Source organism: Candoia aspera, chromosome 3, assembly GCF_035149785.1.
Source record: "Candoia aspera isolate rCanAsp1 chromosome 3, rCanAsp1.hap2, whole genome shotgun sequence".
In the NCBI taxonomy this organism is placed as follows: Eukaryota; Metazoa; Chordata; class Lepidosauria; order Squamata; family Boidae; genus Candoia; species Candoia aspera.
In genome coordinates, this window is record NC_086155.1 from 158,630,620 (window position 1) to 158,650,990 (window position 20,371).

Here is a 20,371-nt window from a genome sequence, read left to right on the forward strand (position 1 = left end):
ATCGTAGATAAATACAGATACTAGGGAATAAGGAAATTCTTCTATGGCAGCATTATATGCTATATATATATATATATGTATGTATGTATATTTGTTTGTTTGTTTATTTCTTCCTTCCTAGCTTTTTTCCTGCAGTTGAAGGTTCCACTTTTCCAGATCAACCAAATATTGATCTGTTAGTTGCAACAGGAATTGACCAACTGGCCTGTCACCCAAGCCTGACATCATGGACTGAGAGAGAGTGACTAGCCCAAAGTCTAGTCCAGGCCAGAACAGGACTAGAACTCACAGTCTCCCAGTTTCTAGCCTGAAGCTTTAACCACTACACCAAACTGACAAAAACATAATTATGTCAAAAAAAGAGCTGCCTGGCTTTGATTAAAACTCCTTTTGCTCAGTGACAAAGGAAATAGTAGGAATGTCTTACAGTGAGAATGTCTGGAGTCAGAAAGAATAGCATAAAATTTATTAAACTAGTAAACTTACTACAGAGCCAGTTTGGTGTGGTGGCTAAGGAGCAGGCTAGAAACCAGGAGACTGTGAGCTCTAGTCCCACCTTAGGCACAAATCCAGCTGGGTGACCTTGGGCCAGTCACTCTCTCTCAACCCTAGGAAAGAAGCAATGGCTATCCACCTTTGAAAAACCAAACTGCAGGGACTTGTCCAGGCAGTCTCTGAGAATCGGACACGATGGGACAGATTTCTTTAAAAAAACTATCCAGGATTTCTGCATTAAAATATAAATAAGATACTGCTACCAAGGATCAAATTATTTTCCAGACTTGTTTAAAAACAGGCTTTGTTATCTATTAGTATATACTCACAGCTAACCATTTTCCAACCTGGATTCTGCACAGAAAACTGGATACCATTGGTTGTAACAGGTACCACTGGTAAGGTCTCGAATGTAGGCTGGAGGACAAGAAAACATAGGAATAATTTCTCTCTGATGCAAATCTGTAATTTTAAATCTGTAATTCATTGACTGTAGTTAGCTATTACGTGATTTTTATTTCTTTGCACTGTACAAATTAAACTGCAATTGAAATAAAATTATATTTCATTAAAACAAAAGAAAACAAGGAAGAAAATGATACAGAATTCCATATTCAACACAGTGTACCAAAATTACTGAGTTACCTCAGAAAACAGCAGTGGAAATGACTTAAGTATTTTTTTTCTTAAAAAAATAATTCATGTTTGGTGAAACACAACAGTTCAGTATGGCTTCCCCCATTTGTTTAGCTATTATCAAGGTTAAATGTACAGTTTCAGCTCTGCTTATCCTTACCCTAGGAATGTCATATAATTTAAGATAGCACTGGAAATCACTGAAGATATACAATGATAACAGAAAATAAAATGATCTATTAATGAACAGGATAGTAAGCAAAATATTTATATCAGAGTGCGTTCTTGTGAGGTGATATTACTGATGCTAAAAATCCCTTGAATGTTAATTAGCGTAATTTACACAGAGTTGTTGCTATACAAGATGGGCGTTGAAGAAATTTGATAAATAAACAAACAAACAAACAAACTTCGAAAGGGGAAATAAAACCAAAACTGGAAGAAAAATAATCAAAGCAAAAACAAATTATAAATTAAGTATCACAATAACAAGTTTTAACTGTCAGAGCTGTCGTTAAAAGAGAGGTTTTGATACATCATCTCCTAGAAAGGCATTTTATTTTCAATAATAACCCATGCCATTATCTGCCCCATTACAGGTTAATGAAAATGTGTAAAAAGTGTTATTTACATGAATTAATAAACCATGGGTTAAATAGAGATCAAAATATCTCACTAAATTTGATAGGACTTCTCTAATATGAAAAGTCTAGATCTATTATTTTCAAATGAGATCAATTTTTAGCATTAGATTGTCTGCCTAACAGAGCAATTTTATGACTTTCATCTTAATCAAACAGCTTTAGTTTACCAAAAATATGTGCAACAGAAAATATGAGAAATACATTTTCAAAAATGTGATCTTTTGCTTTAACAATTATTAAATCTTATACATAAAATCCTCCAGTGATGACTTATTGAAAGAACAAGTAGACATTTCTACTGCAAAACATCTGTTACAATATAGAAACAAAAGTTATAATTGTGAGATTTTTTTTGTTTTACTCCTAACCAATAAATTTAAAAAGTTACTTATTCTTGATTAGCAACCCAAGGTATGTGTTCATTAATACATTTCCTAGAAAACAGAAAGTACTGGCCTAAGCAAGTTGATACCCATTTGTACTTGCATATATCATATTCCTTTTTAACAAGGTTTACTGTCATTTAATTTCTTCATGAAAAGACATGAGAGGTGACTAGAAGTCACAGAATGTTTTAATTCATTTTTTTTCAGGTTTGTAGTTCTTATAGATACAAAAATAGACTCAAATTCATGAGCAATGTCTGGTGAAAGTTTTAAAGAGGAGCTGAATTAGTGTTCCTATCTACCATCATCACAAACAAGAGCAGAATGTATAAAATGAAAAGGGAAAAAATCTAAGCAGAAATCACTTTTTGATAGGCCTTGGTACATTTCCTCAACATTTTGGTGCAGAGTATTATACCAAGAAGCCTTAAAAGTGAAAATCCAGAGAGTAATCAATGGATAACCAAAACTAATACAAATAAATTTCAAAAATGTCCAAAGCACTAAAATAGTTCACTTACAGAGGAGTTATGGATACCGAAAATATCACGCACATCTCTGATCGTGTGTTTATTTTTCTTTCTCATGGTTTGAGAATATGTGGTATATCTCTTCTGCACTGCAGCTGCTTGAGTTCGGGTCAATGTTGATAGTAATGCTTCCCCATTGTCTTCTTCAGATTCTGATATTAATGTAGATAGGCCAACATCTTGCAACCATTCAGCTTCTAGCTCACCTTCTATAGAAAAGCAGACATTATAGGAAGCGTGCTGGGTTAGTCTATGATATCAAAATATCAGGAGTCTGGTCATACCTTTTCTGACTAACAAATTTTATTAAAAGGAATAAGCTTTTATTAATTGATACGGTACTTCTAATCTGTCTCACATGTAACCTGAATCTGCATAAACAACTTATTTTCCACTCCTTTTCCCCCCATCTCCCCCCAGTTTCAATCTTCTATCAGTCTAGCCACTCTATGCACCTGGTGAAGTGAGGTCCAGCTCATGAAAGCTTATACCTTTTAATTTGTTAGTCTGAAAAGATGTGACCAGACTACTGATTTTAGTAGAACAGCAGGGTCATGTTAGCGTTATGAATATGATGAAAGGACAAGAAGATTGCCACTACAAAATTCCTTGCTTTTCTGAACACCTGACTCTAAAATCTTAACAGGGAGATGATAAGCAAGATCCACAACAAAATGTGAACTGATATCATTTCCTAAAATTGTGCTGGTTGCAGAGGGCAGGCATGTGAGCCAGGGAAAAATGTAACTGGTTTACTGAGCCTGGGCTTCCAGAAAGAGAATTAGCTTATGTAGGTAGAGAGAAATGGTATTAGTGGATTCAAGGGATGTGTTCTTTATATTGATTTTTCATATGTCTTCATACTATAAAAATGATAGGATGGAGCAATGTGTTTTCCATATCGTCTCTTGATAATATGTTAAATTACTGAACTAGTTTTATATTAATGTTCCATGGATTCCCCCCTTTACGTTTTAGCTTACCTTTAATCATATTGCTCATATTCTTTATTGTATTTTTGTATTTTTTTTGTGTATGTTTCTTATATTTCACCAATAATTGTTAAAATTATGTTGGAAAAAACTGAGTTATCTCACAAGAAAAGAGTGCCATATTCTTATAAGCAAATGTGTTAGCCATTAGCTTTGTAATTTTTAATGTGATAATTAACATGTTCAAGCTTGTTTCAGTGCTTTTTGCTAATAGTAGCAGGATGTTATGGACATTGTTGATGAAGGGGGGCGGGCGCTCCAGGGAGAAAAGAGCACGCACAGTACTGATTCTCTTCACCTTCCTATCAAGAAATCCAGAAGAGAAACACCTTAGCTTTCTGGGCTTTTCTGTAAAAATTGTTGGTGCTTTCTCAGTTAAGCAGGATTTTGTGCTGTAGAGCAGAACAATAAACACTAGAGCTAGAGCTTCTAGTCTCAGCGTGGTTCTTCACTCTATATCCTGACACAGGATATTGCTTACTCGTGAACGTCTGCATCAAACAACGGAGTCTGATCAAGTACAGAAGAAAATTAAGTGGCTGTTATGGCAGGGTAGACTGAGATCTAATAGATCTCTAAGAGATTTTATGTAGATCAACAAAGGTTTCTAATTACCAACTCGTTAACAGTGCCAATAGCATAATTATATTTTCTACCTAAGTGGAGCTATTTGATGAAAGGAAGACAATTTGGAGCATCAAAAACTGACTCTGGACTTTGAGACCAACCCTAACTCTGAAAAATAATTCTAAGTCTCAGAATATATTTGGGAGTACCCTGTTATTTAATTCTAAGTATATATCTGCTGCCCCTCACTTTGGTTGGCAATTATTAGGGTTTTGAAAGAAACAAAGTGTATTTTAAAAAGTCACCCTATCCCCAGACTAAGATATCTCAATGAACTAAATATATAAACCAGGCAAAAGCTTCTATGTGCTTTGCAAGATCATCTTTTATTGGAAAGCATCAATGGAAAGATGCCATTGTATGCTTCCAATAGATATCCTTGGGGACAGACCCCTGGCCTGACTCAGTATGCATCTTCCTGTGTTGTTGAGAGATGTAATACAGTAACTCAGAAACACATTTATTTCCTATATTTCTATATTGCAACATATATATATGTTTATATATATTTCTATATGGCAATTTACAACTGAAAAACAATGATCATACTACTATACATAATTAATGCATTATTAAATCATAAAAATCATTTCTAAAATTATTAAACTCATAATCTTAATAATTCTAGGCATCCCTATGACAATGATTTAATCCTCAAGGGCCCTCTTGAAAAGCTCAGTTGACCAGCTTGGAAGCCTACTAGTAGCCAATGGAGAGCCCACTGCACTGGTGGGATGTTGTGTTTTGTACCAAGTACAACTTCCAGGCAGACTTCAAGGCAGCCCAGGTAGAGCACCCTTCAGTTATCTCTATAAGAAATGACAAGGGCTGAGATGATGGTATCTTCTGTATTCCAGAGGTAGACATAGTGGAAAAATAAGGAAAACTTCAGAAATTCTTATGATGTACACCTTTGAACCAATGTTGAAAACAAAGAGGCAGGATATTAAATTGCCATTTGCTGCTGCAACATAAATGTGGCTGTACCTTCTCTTAGCTCTGGAAGAATGCCACCTCATGATTTTATCAACACAATTGAACAGACCTATATGACTAAATCATTAATTCAGCCCCTGAGGCTCATGAAATTTATGCTTAGAAGATACAGCTGGGACTAATAATTCATTTCCATGATTCCAAGGCAATATTTAACCCCCAAGTCTCCACACAAGCCTTTTCAGTCCTCCCTACCCCACCCCTAATACAATAAATGAATAAGCTCTGTGTGATACATTTTTATAAAGACTGGGCACAATCCGTTCAGAGAGAAGGACTTCAAGGCTGTGGTGTTATCCTACTTGTCAAGAAGTAAGCCTTTGCAGAATTGTTTAGAGACTGCAGGAAAAACAATGGTTTTAGCAGGAGAATTAAAAACATGCTCATCTTCAGAGTACTTCCCCTATTTGAGATCAATGGGACTTAAAAGGTTTTAGCTGAATAGCAAGTAAAATTTCAAAGAGCTAAGCCTTAACACGTAGGGAAAATAATTAATCTGTGTGCTTGCCTGTTTTTATCACTCTCCAGCTGAGACATAGCAACTTGGAGCATGACAGGGCAAATTTTTGAAAGTCTGCATCTGTGGCTATAAAGAAGACATTTCAGTGCTCACTGAAATGCCCTTCATGCAAATACCCTTTATACCATTCTCTTGCAGTATAATGTGCTAACCACACAAAGCAATGAATGTTTATTACACCAGCACCTTTTTGGAATCAAAAAATCAAGGATGTATGAAAGTACATCTGAACTGTTTATGCATACCATCAGGAGGCTTGACTTCTAACAGAGTTTGCTCATCTTGCCTTTCTTCTGCGCTCTCCTTGATGTTTTCTACCTCACACCAGAAATCTTCCATAGAAGTGCTGTCAACAGAAGCCTGGGAATTGGAACGGCTGTACACAGGAGGACGCAATGATTCATTGGAGAGCATTCTGCTAATTCTTTGGCAACGAGGGAGAGATTTCCTGAAACAAAAATAAAGACGGACAGAATAATGAAGAAATGATCTTATACTTTTGATCTGATGGACACGTTTTTGAATATTTATTGGGGATGACTCCAGTGTTAATTTTGTTCTCTGCATGTGACAAAGTGAGTTTCAGGTAGAAAATAACTATCAAAATCATGAACTTCTACCATTCATTCATCATTTATCATACCATAATCAAAAAGTTATCTTATAGCCTGTTTTCAGAATAGCTATATATCATCCCAAATCAGCTTCCATCTATTTTCTGTAGACTGTAGACTGTAAGTCTACAAATGATTTAAATTTATCCCTTTTTAAATTTTGAAATATTATTAATCCTACTGGAAGCTTAGTGCACCTACAGGTAGTCCTCGTTTAGTGACTTTTTCAGATAAAGATCATTCACAGTTACGACGGTGATGAAAAAGTAGCTTTGTGACCAGTGCCTCATTTACAACCTTTGCAGCATCTCTCTCTCTCTCTCTCAGTCACGTGTTTGCTATTATAGTCAGTTAGTACATACTGTCCTGTGCCTGACCCATTTTTTTTTCTTTTCCCTCTCCTCACAGAGTGGAGAGATTGCCTAAAAAATCTCTTTCTGAGCTTTTCTCCACAGCATAGCTCGTCCCTAAAAAGTTCTAACTGCAAATTAACAAGCTCAGCTCTGTGACCTTAATTAGTTGATTAGAACCCTCCAGCCCATTGTACTGCTGCCTGACATGATAAGACCTTAATCAGTTTCACACTAAAAAAATTTGTTTGCCTCCTAAGCAGTTCATGGCTTGCAGCCACAAGCGCACTAGGCAAACAGCTGCTCTGGCACATTCCTTTTGTATAAATTTTATTAAAACTTTTAAAGAACATAAAAGCTAACACAAACTAATACAGAATAAAAAGAAGAGAGGGAGGAAAAAAAAGAAAAAAGAAAAGTGCAGAAAAAAGGATAAAAAGAAAGAGAACCTTCCAATGTCTTTTGCAGCAAATACCAGTATAATTACCAAGTTACCTCTTACTCTATGATTACAAAAAAGCTGACTTTTTTCTATTATCCATTTTTTTCCTCATCATTGAAACCACAAGTCATAAGTGCATTTTGTTTTGTTTCATACAAAAAGTCTATAAGGTGTTTCCAGTCAGCCATAAATGTAGATATTGCTTTTTCTCTAATCAAAGAAGTTAATTTAGCCATCTCTGCAAGTTCCATCATCTTCATCAACCATTCCTCCATTGTGCGTAGCATCAACCCCTTCCACTTTTGACCATATAATAATCTCGCTGCAGTTGTCATATACAAAAAAAAAGTTCCATGTCTTTTATCTAGTTGCCTGTCCATTACTCCCAAAAGAAAAGCCTCTGGTTTCAATTGTACTTTAATCTTTAAAATCTTCTGAATTAAAGTATGCATTTGTATCCAATTTTGGAGGGTTTTTACACTCCACCAAACATGATAAAATGTCCCTTCACGTTGTTCACATTTCCAGCAAAGATTTGAAGTACCTTTATACATTCTAGACAATCTCTCTGGTGACAGATACTAACAATACATCATTTTATAAAAAACTATCTTTAAGGTTAGAACATAATGTAAATTTCAATCCTTTCAGCCACATATTTCCCATTGTTTCATTTGTATATTGTAACCAAATTTTATAGTCCATTTTATCATACATTCTTTCACTTGTTCTTCTTCTGTCTCATATTTCAACAAAAATTTATACATTTTAGCAATAACAGCAATGATATGTTGTTCATCGTTAGTGCATAATTCTGTTTCAAACTCAGTCTTACATTGTTAAAATGTAATCCACCATGATTCCCCACCGGAAGCGTGTCTTTTGATGTGTATTCCCCATTGTGTGCCTTCCTACTCTCTTATTATCCCTTCCTCTCCAATGAATGTAAATACGAACATTAATTCTCTTCTTGCTAATTATCCCAGCACTGGGGTGAGCATTCCAAAGGGCAGGGGAGTGGGGATAAAGGGCTGTAAGATTTGCCCTTTTACCTGGCTTCCTCATGAGTGGAGTTCTGGAAACCTTCCCCGCCATTTGGGCTCACCTGGCTGTTTGGGGTCATATCTGTTAATATGTTTTCTATTACAGATTAAGGTTACTATGGTAACTAATCATTTTGGCCGGGTGAAGAGGTTGAATTTAATTGTCCCCTTTTCACATGTTAATGGTTGCATTGCCTAAGGGGAGGAACTTGCCTGGACTTGTTTTAGTTTCAGTTTCCCTTCTGTGTAGGCTTGCAGAGAGTATGCAGCTGAGAGAGATCTCTCCTCTCAGCAAAGAGCCTTTAAATATGTTTGTTTTCTGTAAATAAAATTATTTTTATAGAAATGCCTGGTGTGTGACTTTTCTGATCTCTCCTGGGCCAAATGCTTTCTAGCACTCTGCCAACAGGTTATGGGCCCAGTAAGCAGCCCAGTAAACCCAGTAAGCCCAGTAAAACCCAGAGAGAATAGAGAGATCAGCTCCACACCTCATGCACAATTTAAAGGCAAGTAGCAAAGACCTGTGAAGATTTTCTTTGCTGCTGCCTGGAGATTTTCCAGCAACTGCTGGTCTACAGGACAAAGGAGCCAGCTGAGGTGACTTGCAAAAGAAGGAAGAAGCCATGGCTACCTCCCAGCCCTCAGCGATGCCTCTGGAGTGCCTATCAGAGACCAACTATTTGAATTGGGCCCTGAAGATGGAGATGTATCTTCGCAGAGAGAATCTTTGGCTGCCAATTGGTGAGCAAACCCCCCAAAATCCTATTGCTGAATGGCTTAGACAGGATGAGCGGCTAGAGCCACCATTATCCTGGGAGTTGAGGACAATCGGCTAGTCCACATGAGATGTATGCAGTCTGCAAAACAACTTTGGGATGCTTTGAGAGACTTGTATGTAAAGGCAACAGCAGGGAGTAAAGTTACCCTGACAAAAAAGCTGTACAAAGCCTACCTTGCAGAGATAGCCTTCCTGAGCACCTGCATTATATTCAGCAGCTGTTTGTTGAGTTGCAGGAAAGAGGAATGGAATTTACACCTCTCACAAAATCATATATCCTCCTGTCCTCACTGAATGAAACATGGGACACACTGATTTGTACCCTGGAGGCTATGCCTGAAGCAGACCTCACCCCATCGTATGTTACACAGCGCTTACTCGCTGAATGGGAGAAGAGAGAGGAAAGATTCCCCCCCCCATCTCTTCTGGAAAGCTGCAGTGCCAGAAAATGAGGGAAAAGAAGGGAAAGGAAGCTGAGGCCACAGCACTAGCCAGCCAGCGATGCTTCACCTGTGGTTCAGCTGGACATTTGCAGAAAGACTGTGCCTTGAGATGCCAGAGGAGAAAGACAGAGAAGAAGAACACAAGGGCAACACAGAAGAAGGTTCTTCAGACAACCCTAATTGCACAGGTTGCTGAGAAGGGTAATTCTGATGTATGGGTGTTAGATTCTGGGGCCAATTGTCATTTATGTAATTGTAAGAGCTCTTTTGTGTCATGTCTAAAACTGAAAGACAAAGTGTATCTTTGGCTGATGGGTCTGTGACCAAAATTATGGGACAAGGTGACTTGTATTTATCCTGCTTGGGAGAAACTGTAAAAGGTGTGTTATATGTGCCAAATTTACAGTCAAACCTTTTATCTGTGGCACAATTGGCTGCAACAGGGTATATCATAACATTTAAGAAAAATGGTTGTGAGATACGTAAAAATGGGAAATTGTGTGCTACTGGTATTTTAAAAGACTCCTTGTACATTGTGCAAAATGCAAGGAAGCCAAGCTGCAAGGCTGCAGTTGGCAACACTCCATATCATGACCAATGTGTACACCTGATGCATAGGAGATTTGGTCATGCTAATTTCAAGTATATAGCACAAATGCCACAGCTGTGTGCTGACCTAAAGATAAAACCCTGTGATAAATACTTTGACTGTGTTGTTTGCAAGGAATGCAAAACACTAAAAGCTCCTATGAGTAAGCACAGTGACAGAGTTACAACTAGACCTCTAACATTATTGGTCCTTTTGCTCCAAGTCTTGGACAAGCAAGGTATGCAATGACCATCATTGATGATTTCTCAAGATACACATTTATCTACATCTTAAAACATAAAGATGAGACATTTGAGAAATTTAAAGGTTTTGTGACATGGGGAAATGGAAAATTCCCTAGGCCTGTATCTGCACTCCAATGTGATAGAGGACGAGAGTACCTTTCTCACAAATTCAAAAGGTTCCTAGCAGAAAAGGGGATAGAACAAATTCTTTCTAACCCTTACACCCCTCAGCAAAATGGTGTTGCTGAAAGAAAGGGCAGAACCTTGCAAAATGCGATGGAATGCATGCTAAAAGATTCACATTTATCTTTTAAGTATTGGGGAGAGGCCATATCTACTGCCTGTTATGTACAAAACAGATCGTATAACTCTGTGATTCAGGACACTCCATTCCATTTGTTTTATGGTGTGAAACCAAAGGTAAACCCTCTTAGAGTGTTTAGTAGCACTGCTTGGGTTCATATTCCAAAACAACAGAGAAGGAAAGGAGGGCCCACAACAAAGAAAGGCATCTTTGTTGGCTATGAACAAAGCCAAAGGAGCTACAGGTTCATAGTGGGAGAGAAATTGATAATTAGCAAAAGCGCTTCTTTTGCTGAACAAAACTGCGGGAGATTAAATTCTAGCTCTCCAGTTGATCTGACCACCACAAGAGAACAGCAAGGACTTGCTGATGGTGATCTTTTGCCTGATGAGGACATTAAACCAGAAAAGCAAACTGAAGATCTGTCTGATGAGACAGATGCTTCTCAGGAAAGTGACAGGAGTCAAAATTTAAGCCCTGTATTACCTTGCAGATCTCAGAGAAGTAATAAAGGCGTTCCTCCATCATGTTTTCAGGCCGAAACAATAAAGGCTTTTCACATATTCATAGAACCTGAGTTTTTAGAACAAGTGAATGCTTTACCACCTGAGATTGCACAAAATTGGCATTCTGCCATGCAACAGGAGTTAGCATCCTTGAAAGAAAATAAAACATGGAAACTGGTAAATCTACCTCCCAATGAACGCTGTCTAGGTTGTAGGTGGGTTTTCAAACTGAAAAGGGATGCTGATGGCAAAATCCAAAAATATAAAGCAAGGTTGGTTGCAAAAGGGTTCACTCAAAGGAAAGATTTAGACTTTGACAAGACTTTTGCATCAGTTACTAAAGGTGAATCAATTAGATTACTGTTAAAAATTGCTGCACTCAAAGGAATGTCAGTTCACCACTATGACATTCAAACTGCATTTCTCTATGGTGATTTAGACCACAAATTATACATGCAGCAATCCTCTGGCTATGAAAAAGGGGAGAATCTAGTCTGTGAACTGCAGAAGTCAATCTATAGGTCAAAACAAGCTGCTAGATCCTGGAACCAAAAATTAGATGAAAAACCGCAGAATTTTGGTTTTGAAAAAGGAAAAGCAGATCCATGTGTATATATGAAGAAAGACAAACAAGGCTGTATGTATCTGTGCATTTATGTTGATGATTTGCTGCTGTTCACATCAACAGAGAAACAAAGGCTTGATTTTGAAGCCTGCATGAAAAGCCATTTCACATTAAAAAGCCTTGGAACTGTAACAAATTACCTAGGTTTCAAAATACACAGGAAGAAGGATGGTAGCTTTCTGTTAAACCAAAGGGGAGATAATGTTAAAATATTGTGAATGGAAAGACACACAGAGTTGTCAAAGAAAATTGGTTTGTGTCTTATTCTGTAGTATAAAAAGGGAAGTGTTAATGTTTTCTAGTACAGATTAAGGTTACTATGGTAACTAATCATTTTGGCCGGGTGAAGAGGTTGAATTTAATTGTCCCCTTTTCACATGTTAATGGTTGCATTGCCTAAGGGGAGGAACTTGCCTGGACTTGTTTTAGTTTCAGTTTCCCTTCTGTGTAGGCTTGCAGAGAGTATGCAGCTGAGAGAGATCTCTCCTCTCAGCAAAGAGCCTTTAAATATGTTTGTTTTCTGTAAATAAAATTATTTTTATAGAAATGCCTGGTGTGTGACTTTTCTGATCTCTCCTGGGCCAAATGCTTTCTAGCACTCTGCCAACAATACCCTTCTGACACTGTAAAGCAAAGGAAAGCTGAAGTAAAATCTTAAGCACAGTTGCAATCACATGATTTTCACTTCATGACCACTTCACTTAATGACTGAGTCACTGGAACCAATTGAGGTTGCTAAACAAGGAGTACCTGTATTTTGCTTTAGGCCAAGTCAAAACACAGCAGAAAATCATGTTCTTGTTCTATGATGGTATGCCACAAGTTTTGATAACACAATGTGAGAAATATTAAGGGTTGCAAAAATGGGGCTCATAGTTAAGTTTACAGTTGGCTGCCCCCACTGCCATAAACAATGACAGGCTAGCTAATGATAAAATAATAATAGTTCTAACTATACAGTACAATTTATGACAAGTAAAGTACAACTTCATAGAATAAAGTAAAAAAGACACTGAGTACATGTTCATTCTCTCTCTCTCTCTCTCTCTTTCCACACAAACACACACAGAGACCTATTTTTCCAGTACTATTTCATAAGGGGGTATAATTGTTTTAATAATCAGAAGAAAAACTGTCTGTATACTGCAGTATGGTTTTGTTATTGTGTTACAATAAATTGCCTGCTTTCCAAGTAATTGTGTCCAACAATGCTTTACTGACAAGATTAGAAGTTCAAGGATATATAGAGAAATCAAATAATATGAAAGGAAAAAACAAAATGGCAAGTGCAGTTGTACATAAGAGAAAGTTTTATACAAGTCAGTGGAAAAGAATGTTCCACATAGCTCTGTGATGTGCAAATAAACAATAGTGAAATGATCCTAACCAAATGTACCTATTAACCATCTGTCAAGTGATAAGAGATAATTCAGCCTTTTAAAGCAGATGGGATATTTTGCAGAAGACAACAACATTTTTCTATTATATGGAATAATACTTTTATGGAAGAAAAATGCTGTAGTATTTTTAGGGAAATGCAAATATGTCTGTATTTCATATGCATTAGGATGTTTATTGGTTCGAGGCAGATAAGATAGAGAAAAAAATATGATTAAGTACATCTAAATGATCAAAGCTAATGAAGTGGATTCCATCCAGTCTGGTTATTGGGCATGCAGGAAAAGGCAAGGGAATAAAGTCATTTTAAAGGCTATGTTTGCACCATGTTTTTTAGAAGGACTAATTCTACCTATGTTTGTCTCTAAAGCATTCCTGTGCTACTGCTTGAACAGATGCAGCCTCCTCTGATGAAAGACTGCATTATTCTTAGCATCGGAGGGTGCAAATAGTCCTGGTGCTGTATAAAATTGGAGGGCTTCTAAAAGTGGTTAGAGCTGAGACTGCATTCAAAAATATTTGAATGTTATTGGACTGAAATGAGCATTGGTCTTAATATGGCACAAAGCAATCATGACTGTATCAGTTAGGGGCTTTATTTCACGATGACACTGTTGGCCTACTCAGCCGAGGAAGCAATGCAATTTGCCCTATTTTATTTATTTTTTTCATTTATTATTACATTTATATCCTACCACAATCCCAAAGGATTCTAAGTGATTCACAGATATACAGTAACAATTAAAACATCCCCATTTAGTTAAAATCAGAACATACTGTATAAACATACACATATCTAAAATATAGGCAACCCCAGTAGCCAATAATCTATAAACCTCACCTAAAATATCATCATGCTCCAAATGCCCTCGATTATAAGCTTCTTTCAGAAAGCAGTTAAAATGGAAGCTAGCCTTTCCACTGGCGGGGGTTGGGCAGGCATTCCAAAGGGCTGGTGCTACTATTGTGAAGTAGCACCTCCCGAACCTTGTTCCACCCGTATCTCCCTAAGGTGGGGATCTACCAGCAACTTCTCAGCAAGATCAAATTGGTTGGGCTAATTCTAATGGGAATGTGGTTCTGCAGGTAACTTGGTGTCAAGCCACGCATGGCTTTATAGGTCAAAACTAGCATTTTAAATTGCACCTGGAAGCCTAGTGGTAACCAGTGCAGTGCCCACAACACAGGCATAAGGTACTCCCACTAGGGAATGCTGGCTACACAGAGGGCACTGCACTTTGAACCAACTGCAGCTTCCAAGTGGTCTTTAAAGGCAGTCCCATGTTGAGCATGTTGCTCAGTCCAGTCAGGTGGTTACAAGGGCATGAGTCATTGCAGCAAAGTCCTCCCACCCCCACTAGCTGATGATGGGTGAAAGCCCCCTTAGCCATAACCTTCATCTACTCTTCCAGCAAGAGCCACAAGTCCAGGAGGACCCCGCAAGTCATGGACCTGCTCCTTGAGGAATAGAGCATCCCTATCAAGACATACTCCTGGAGCAGCCCTTTCTCCAGGCTGATGCATGACCCAAAATCCAACTAGGCAGATTTCCAATAGGTGTCATTGCCACATTCACTCAGTCAGAAGAGAAAATCACCACCATACTGGAGACCACAGTTCCCCTGAAATAGTCCACCTGTTATCCCACAACATATCTCTTTCAGGTTGATACCACATGGATACATCCCATGTTCCAGGTTTCCTGCTCACCCAACATGGGTATCAGTTCCAATCAAACTTCCCCCCACCCCACCCAATCACCCCTTACAAGCACCTTAAGGTTGGGAGGCCAGCAAACTGGTGAACCACTCATGCCAGCCTTCTAGCATGTCACAAATCACACATCATGTACCTCACTGCCACTTCCCTACATCATCCACTAGTCTCCTCCAACCTGTTATGGAGATGGGATTAGTACTACTTGGAACCTCTCTCATTAGCTCCAGGGCAATTTTCCCCACTCATTCCTATCTTCATTCTCACTATGGGACAGGTCACACTCACTCCATTGTCTCTTACTTAAGGGGCCACCCAAGCCGAGGTATGGAATGTTAGAACTCTTCCTCACTGAAGCAGCAAGATGTAAACAAGCTCTTGAATGCAAGGTGCTGGCATTGCTAGGCCCACAATCAACCATTTGTGATTCTACTACATCAGTTACCACATACCTACAGTCTTCTGGGGCCCCTTGCCTAGCTCCCAGTCACCTGCCTTCCCAGGGTTTATGCCCACTCCCAGTAGGTCACCTTCCAGGGGATAGTGAGGCTGGCTCAGGTAAAAGAGAGGTGTGAAATTTTACCTCCTGATCCCATCATCTACCTAACCTCTCAAGACTCCAGTTGTGGCTGCCTGCATCTGGGAAGATCTCCCCTTTCTGAGTGATCTCTCACTTTCCAGACTCAGCCACAACTCACTGCTTCTCTTTCTCACTGCTGTCCCAGGCTTCAGCAGTAATAGTAGCTGCTGTGTTCTACTGCTTTGCCACTGCCACTGTTGCTACTGCCACTCCACTGCTCCTGTAGCCACTGCCACTCCATTACCAAGCCCACTTTGCTGTTATCACCAATTCACTTACACTCTACTCCCCACTAGCACTGTAATGGTACCTCCAACAATGGTGGCAATGATAGCTATCACACCTGACCTTTCCACTGCAGAAAGAGGACAGCACATCTGTTGCAAGACTGAACCTACCATTTTGCAGATTCTGACTCTCCCTGAAGATGCTCCCGCTGGCAGCTCCAATATCTAGAATAGAATTCTGCAGATTTTAGCTATTCCTTGGGTACAACTGAGTGTAATTTAGAGGGTATGCATAATCTGTACATACATCATATAACGAAATGAAGAAGTTAAAAGATGAATGATAGCATAAAGCTGAAAAGTGGGAAGGAGTAAGAGGACCAAGTGCAATGGCACTTAGTAGTAAGAAGTGCCATGCCACAGTAAGTGCCACAGTACTTAGAAGTGGGAAGAATTGGGATGCCCAAGTGCAGTGGGAGGGCACTTGGGATGGCGAAGTATCTTGAGGCAGATGCAAGTCAAAGTAAACCAGAGTAACCAAAGGACAGGTGGATTACCCTAGCCCACCAGTTTGTTTATGTATTTGTTGTTGTTTATTCGTTCAGTCGCTTCCGACTCTTGGTGACTTCATGGACCAGCCCACGCCACAGCTTCCTGTCAGTCGTCAACACCCCCAACACCCCAGCTCCCCCAGGGACAAGTCCGTCACCTCTAGAATATCATCCATCCATCTTGCCCTTGGTCGGCCCCTCTTCCTTTTGCCTTCCACTCTCCCTAGCATCAGCATCTTCTGCAGGGTGTCCTGTCTTCTCATTATGTGGCCAAAGTATTTCAGTTTTGCCTTTAATATCATTCCCTCAAGTGAGCAGTCTGGCTTTATTTCCTGGAGGATGGACTGGTTTGATCTTCTTGCAGTCCAAGGCACTCTCAGAATTTTCCTCCAACACCACAGTTCAAAAGCATCGATCTTCCTTCTCTCAGCCTTCCTTATGGTCCAGCTCTCGCAGCCATATGTTACTACGGGGAACACCATTGCTTTAACTATGCGGACCTTTGTTGTCAGTGTGATGTCTCTGCTCTTAACTATTTTATCGAGATTTGTCATTGCTCTTCTCCCAAGGATTAAGCGTCTTCTGATTTCCTGACTGCTGTCAGCATCTGCAGTAATCTTTGCACCTAGAAATACAAAGTCTTTCACTGCTTCTACAGTTTCTCCCTCTATTTGCCACTTACCAATCAAACTGGTTGCCATAATCTTGGTTTTTTTCAGGTTTAGCTGCAGGCCAGCTTTTGCACTTTCTTCTTTCACCTTCATCATAAGGCTCCTCAGTTCCTCTTCGCTTTCAGACATCAAAGTGGTATCCTCTGCATATCTGAGATTGTTAATGTTTCTTCCAACGATTTTAACTCCAGCCTTGGATTCCGCAAGCCCAGCACGTCGAATGATGTGTTCTGCATACAAGTTGAATAGGTAGGGTGAGAGTATACAGCCCTGCCATACTCCTTTCCCAATCTTAAACCAGTCCGTTGTTCCGTGGTCTGTTTTTACTGTTGTTACTTGGTCGTTATACAGATTCTTCAGGAGGCAGACAAGATGACTTGGTATCCCCATACCACTAAGAACTTGCCAGAATTTGTTATGGTCCACACAGTCAAAGGCTTTAGAATAGTCAATAAAACAGAAATAGATGTTTTTCTGAAACTCCCTGGCTTTTTCCATTATCCAGCGGATACTGGCAATTTGGTCCCTAGTTCCTCTGCCTTTTCTAAACCCAGCTTGTACACCTGGCAGTTCTCGCTCCATGAATTGCTGAAGTCTACCTTGCAGGATCTTGAGCATTACCTTACTGGCATGTGAAATTAGTGCCACTGTTCGATAGCTGGAACATTCTTTAGTGTTTGCCTTTTTTGGTATGGGGATATAAGTTCATTTTTTCCAATCTGATGGCCATTCCGGTGTTTTCCAAATTTGCTGGCATATAGCATGCATTACCTTGACAGCATCATCTTGCAAGATTTTGAACAGTTCAGCTGGGATGCCGTCATCTCCTGCTGCCTCGTTATTAGCAATGCTTCTTAAGGCCCATTCCACCTCACTCTTCAGGATGTCTGGCTCTAGCTCACTGACCACACCGTCAAAGCTATCCCCGATATTGTTATCCTTCCTATACAGGTCTTCTGTATATTCTTGCCACCTTTTCTTGATCTCTTCTTCTTCTCTTAGGTCCTTGCCATCTTTGTTTTTGATCATACCCATTTTGGCCTGGAATTTACCTCCAATGTTTCTAATTTTCTGGAAGAGGTCTCTTGTCCTTCCTATTCTATTGTCTTCTTCCACTTCCGCGCATTGCTTGTTTTAAAATAATTCCTTATCTCTTCTGGCTAGCCTATGGAATTTTGCATTTAATTGGGCATATTTCCCCCTATCACTGTTGCCTTTTGCTTTCCTTCTTTCTTGGGCTACTTCTAGTGTCTCAGCAGACAGACATTTTGCCTTCTTGGTTTTCTCTATCTTTGGGATGTATTTTGTTGCTGCCTCCTGAACAATGTTGCACACTTCTGTCCAGAGTTCTTCTGGGACCCTATCTACTAAGTCCAGTCGCTTAAGTCGATTCTTCACCTCCACTGCATATTCCTTAGGAATATTAGTGAGCTCATATCTAGCTGGTCTGTGGGTCTTCCCTAATCCTTTTAGTCTGATCCTAAATTGTGCAATAAGAAGTTCGTGATCTGAACTACAGTCAGCTCCAGGTCTTGTTTTTACTGACTGTATAGATGTTCGCCACCTTTGGCTGCAAAGGATGTAGTCAATCTGATTTCGGTGTTGTCCATCTGGTGAAGTCCATGTATAAAGCCATCTCTTAGGTTGTTGGAAGAGAGTGTTTGTTATGCAGAGTGAATTGTCTTGGCAAAATTCTATCAGCCTATGTCCTGCTTCGTTTTGTTCTCCCAGGCCATGCTTACCTGTAATTCCAGGTGTCATTTGACTGCTCACCTTAGCATTCCAGTCTCCCGTGATGAAAATAACATCTCTTTTAGGCGTGTTGTCCAGTAGGTGCTGCAGATCCTCAAAGAACTGATCTACTTCAGTTTTGGATCAATGTGATGTTAGATGGCTTGCCCTGAATTCGAATTGAGATCATTCTATCATTTTTTGGATTGTATCCAAGCACTGCTTTAGCCACTTTACTATTGATTATGAAGGCTACTCCATTTCTTGTGGTCCTCTTGTCCACAGTAGTAGATCTGGTGGTCATTTGATGTGAAGTGGCCCATTCCAGTCCATTTCAGTTCACTGATGCCCAAAATGTCTATCTTTAATCTTGACATCTCACCAATAACTACATCCAGTTTGCCCTGGCTCATAGATCTTACATTCCAGGTTCCAATGGTGTGTTGATCCTTAGAACATCGGATTCGCCGTTTACCACCAGCACCGTCGGCCGCTAGCCGTCCTTTCGGCTTTGAGCTAGCTGCGTCATCACATCTGGGGCTAGTTGAACTCATCCTCTGTTCCTCCCCAGTAGCATTTTGACCATCTTCCGACCTGGGGGTCTCATCTTCCGATGGTATGCCGACATATCTCTGGTTGTACTGATCCATTGAGTTTTCACGGCAAGAATACTGGGGTGGGTTGCCATTACCTTCCCCAGGGATCGTATTTAGTCTGACCTCTCTGTCATGATCTTCCTGCCTTGGGTGGCCCTTCACGGTTTAGCTCATGGCATCACTGAGGTGCTAAGCTCCAGCACCACGACAAGGTAACGATCCTTTGCTGAAGTTATGTATTTGACAACTTGTAAAAACTTATAGTTGTTAAAATGTACTCCACTTTTTTGCATGCATTATTGGGGATATCACAGAACAAGTGGATACCATGATGTTGTTCTCTCCTCTGCCACACAAATCCAAACACTATAACAAAGTACATATATGGCAGCTTAGAAATAATTATTAACTACTTATTGTGGATAAACAATATCTTTGAGCTTTAGATACGGAACTTCACCATGCAATTTTGTAATTTCTTGGAGACTCAAAAAATATAAAATAATGTAGTGATATTGTGAGCAATGTACTTCAGGACACAGGAAGCACTTCAGAAACGATCAGATAGTAATAATGATACTGACAACACAGCTGTTCTTTTCATAGTATCTTAAGTACAAACATTTTTAGATTTTCAAGTTTGGGCAAGATGTATTTATTACATGTAACAGTTAAAAAAATAAACTCATGTAAATTATGAAAAGTTGCACATTACAACAGCTTTCCAAGCTATATTATTTTTGGACCATTCTTTCATATAATCAGTTTCATGCTGTAGAGGCAGCTGAGGACTGAAGAGAAGATAGAAGAACAAGATGGTTTGCATGGATTAAATGGACTGTTAATCACTGTCAGGAAATTCAAACATTCCTGTCTCTCAGAGAGAGGGGCACTAACCATGATCTTTGCCCCCATCTAGCCCCATTACTTTGTTAGCATAACCACCATATAAGGAAAAAAAGAGTTTGTGATTTCAGCAGCAGGCTTTTCTTTTTATTATGGACCATGTAACAAACAAATACAAAACTGATTGTGTCACACTTGTAGCATTTAACTCATTTGTGTCTGTTTAAAAGGACACTCACAGCTATTCAGAGCAAATAAAAAGACATATCTGAGACATTAATGGAATATAT

The 20,371-nt window shown here is 39.2% G+C and overlaps 1 protein-coding gene across 1 annotated transcript in view; it reads right to left on the reverse strand.

Moving 5' to 3' along the window:
* The window catches only part of ARHGAP28 (Rho GTPase activating protein 28), an 88,084-nt gene that overhangs the window by 24,691 nt on the left and 43,022 nt on the right, over positions 1 to 20,371 (reverse strand). The window contains exons 2-4 of the mRNA XM_063299124.1: positions 6,072 to 6,274; positions 2,683 to 2,900; positions 825 to 912 (exon numbers count right to left, since the gene is read on the reverse strand). Coding sequence (XP_063155194.1) covers positions 825 to 912; positions 2,683 to 2,900; positions 6,072 to 6,274 — 509 coding nt within the window. The remainder of the gene's footprint in view (positions 1 to 824; positions 913 to 2,682; positions 2,901 to 6,071; positions 6,275 to 20,371) is intronic.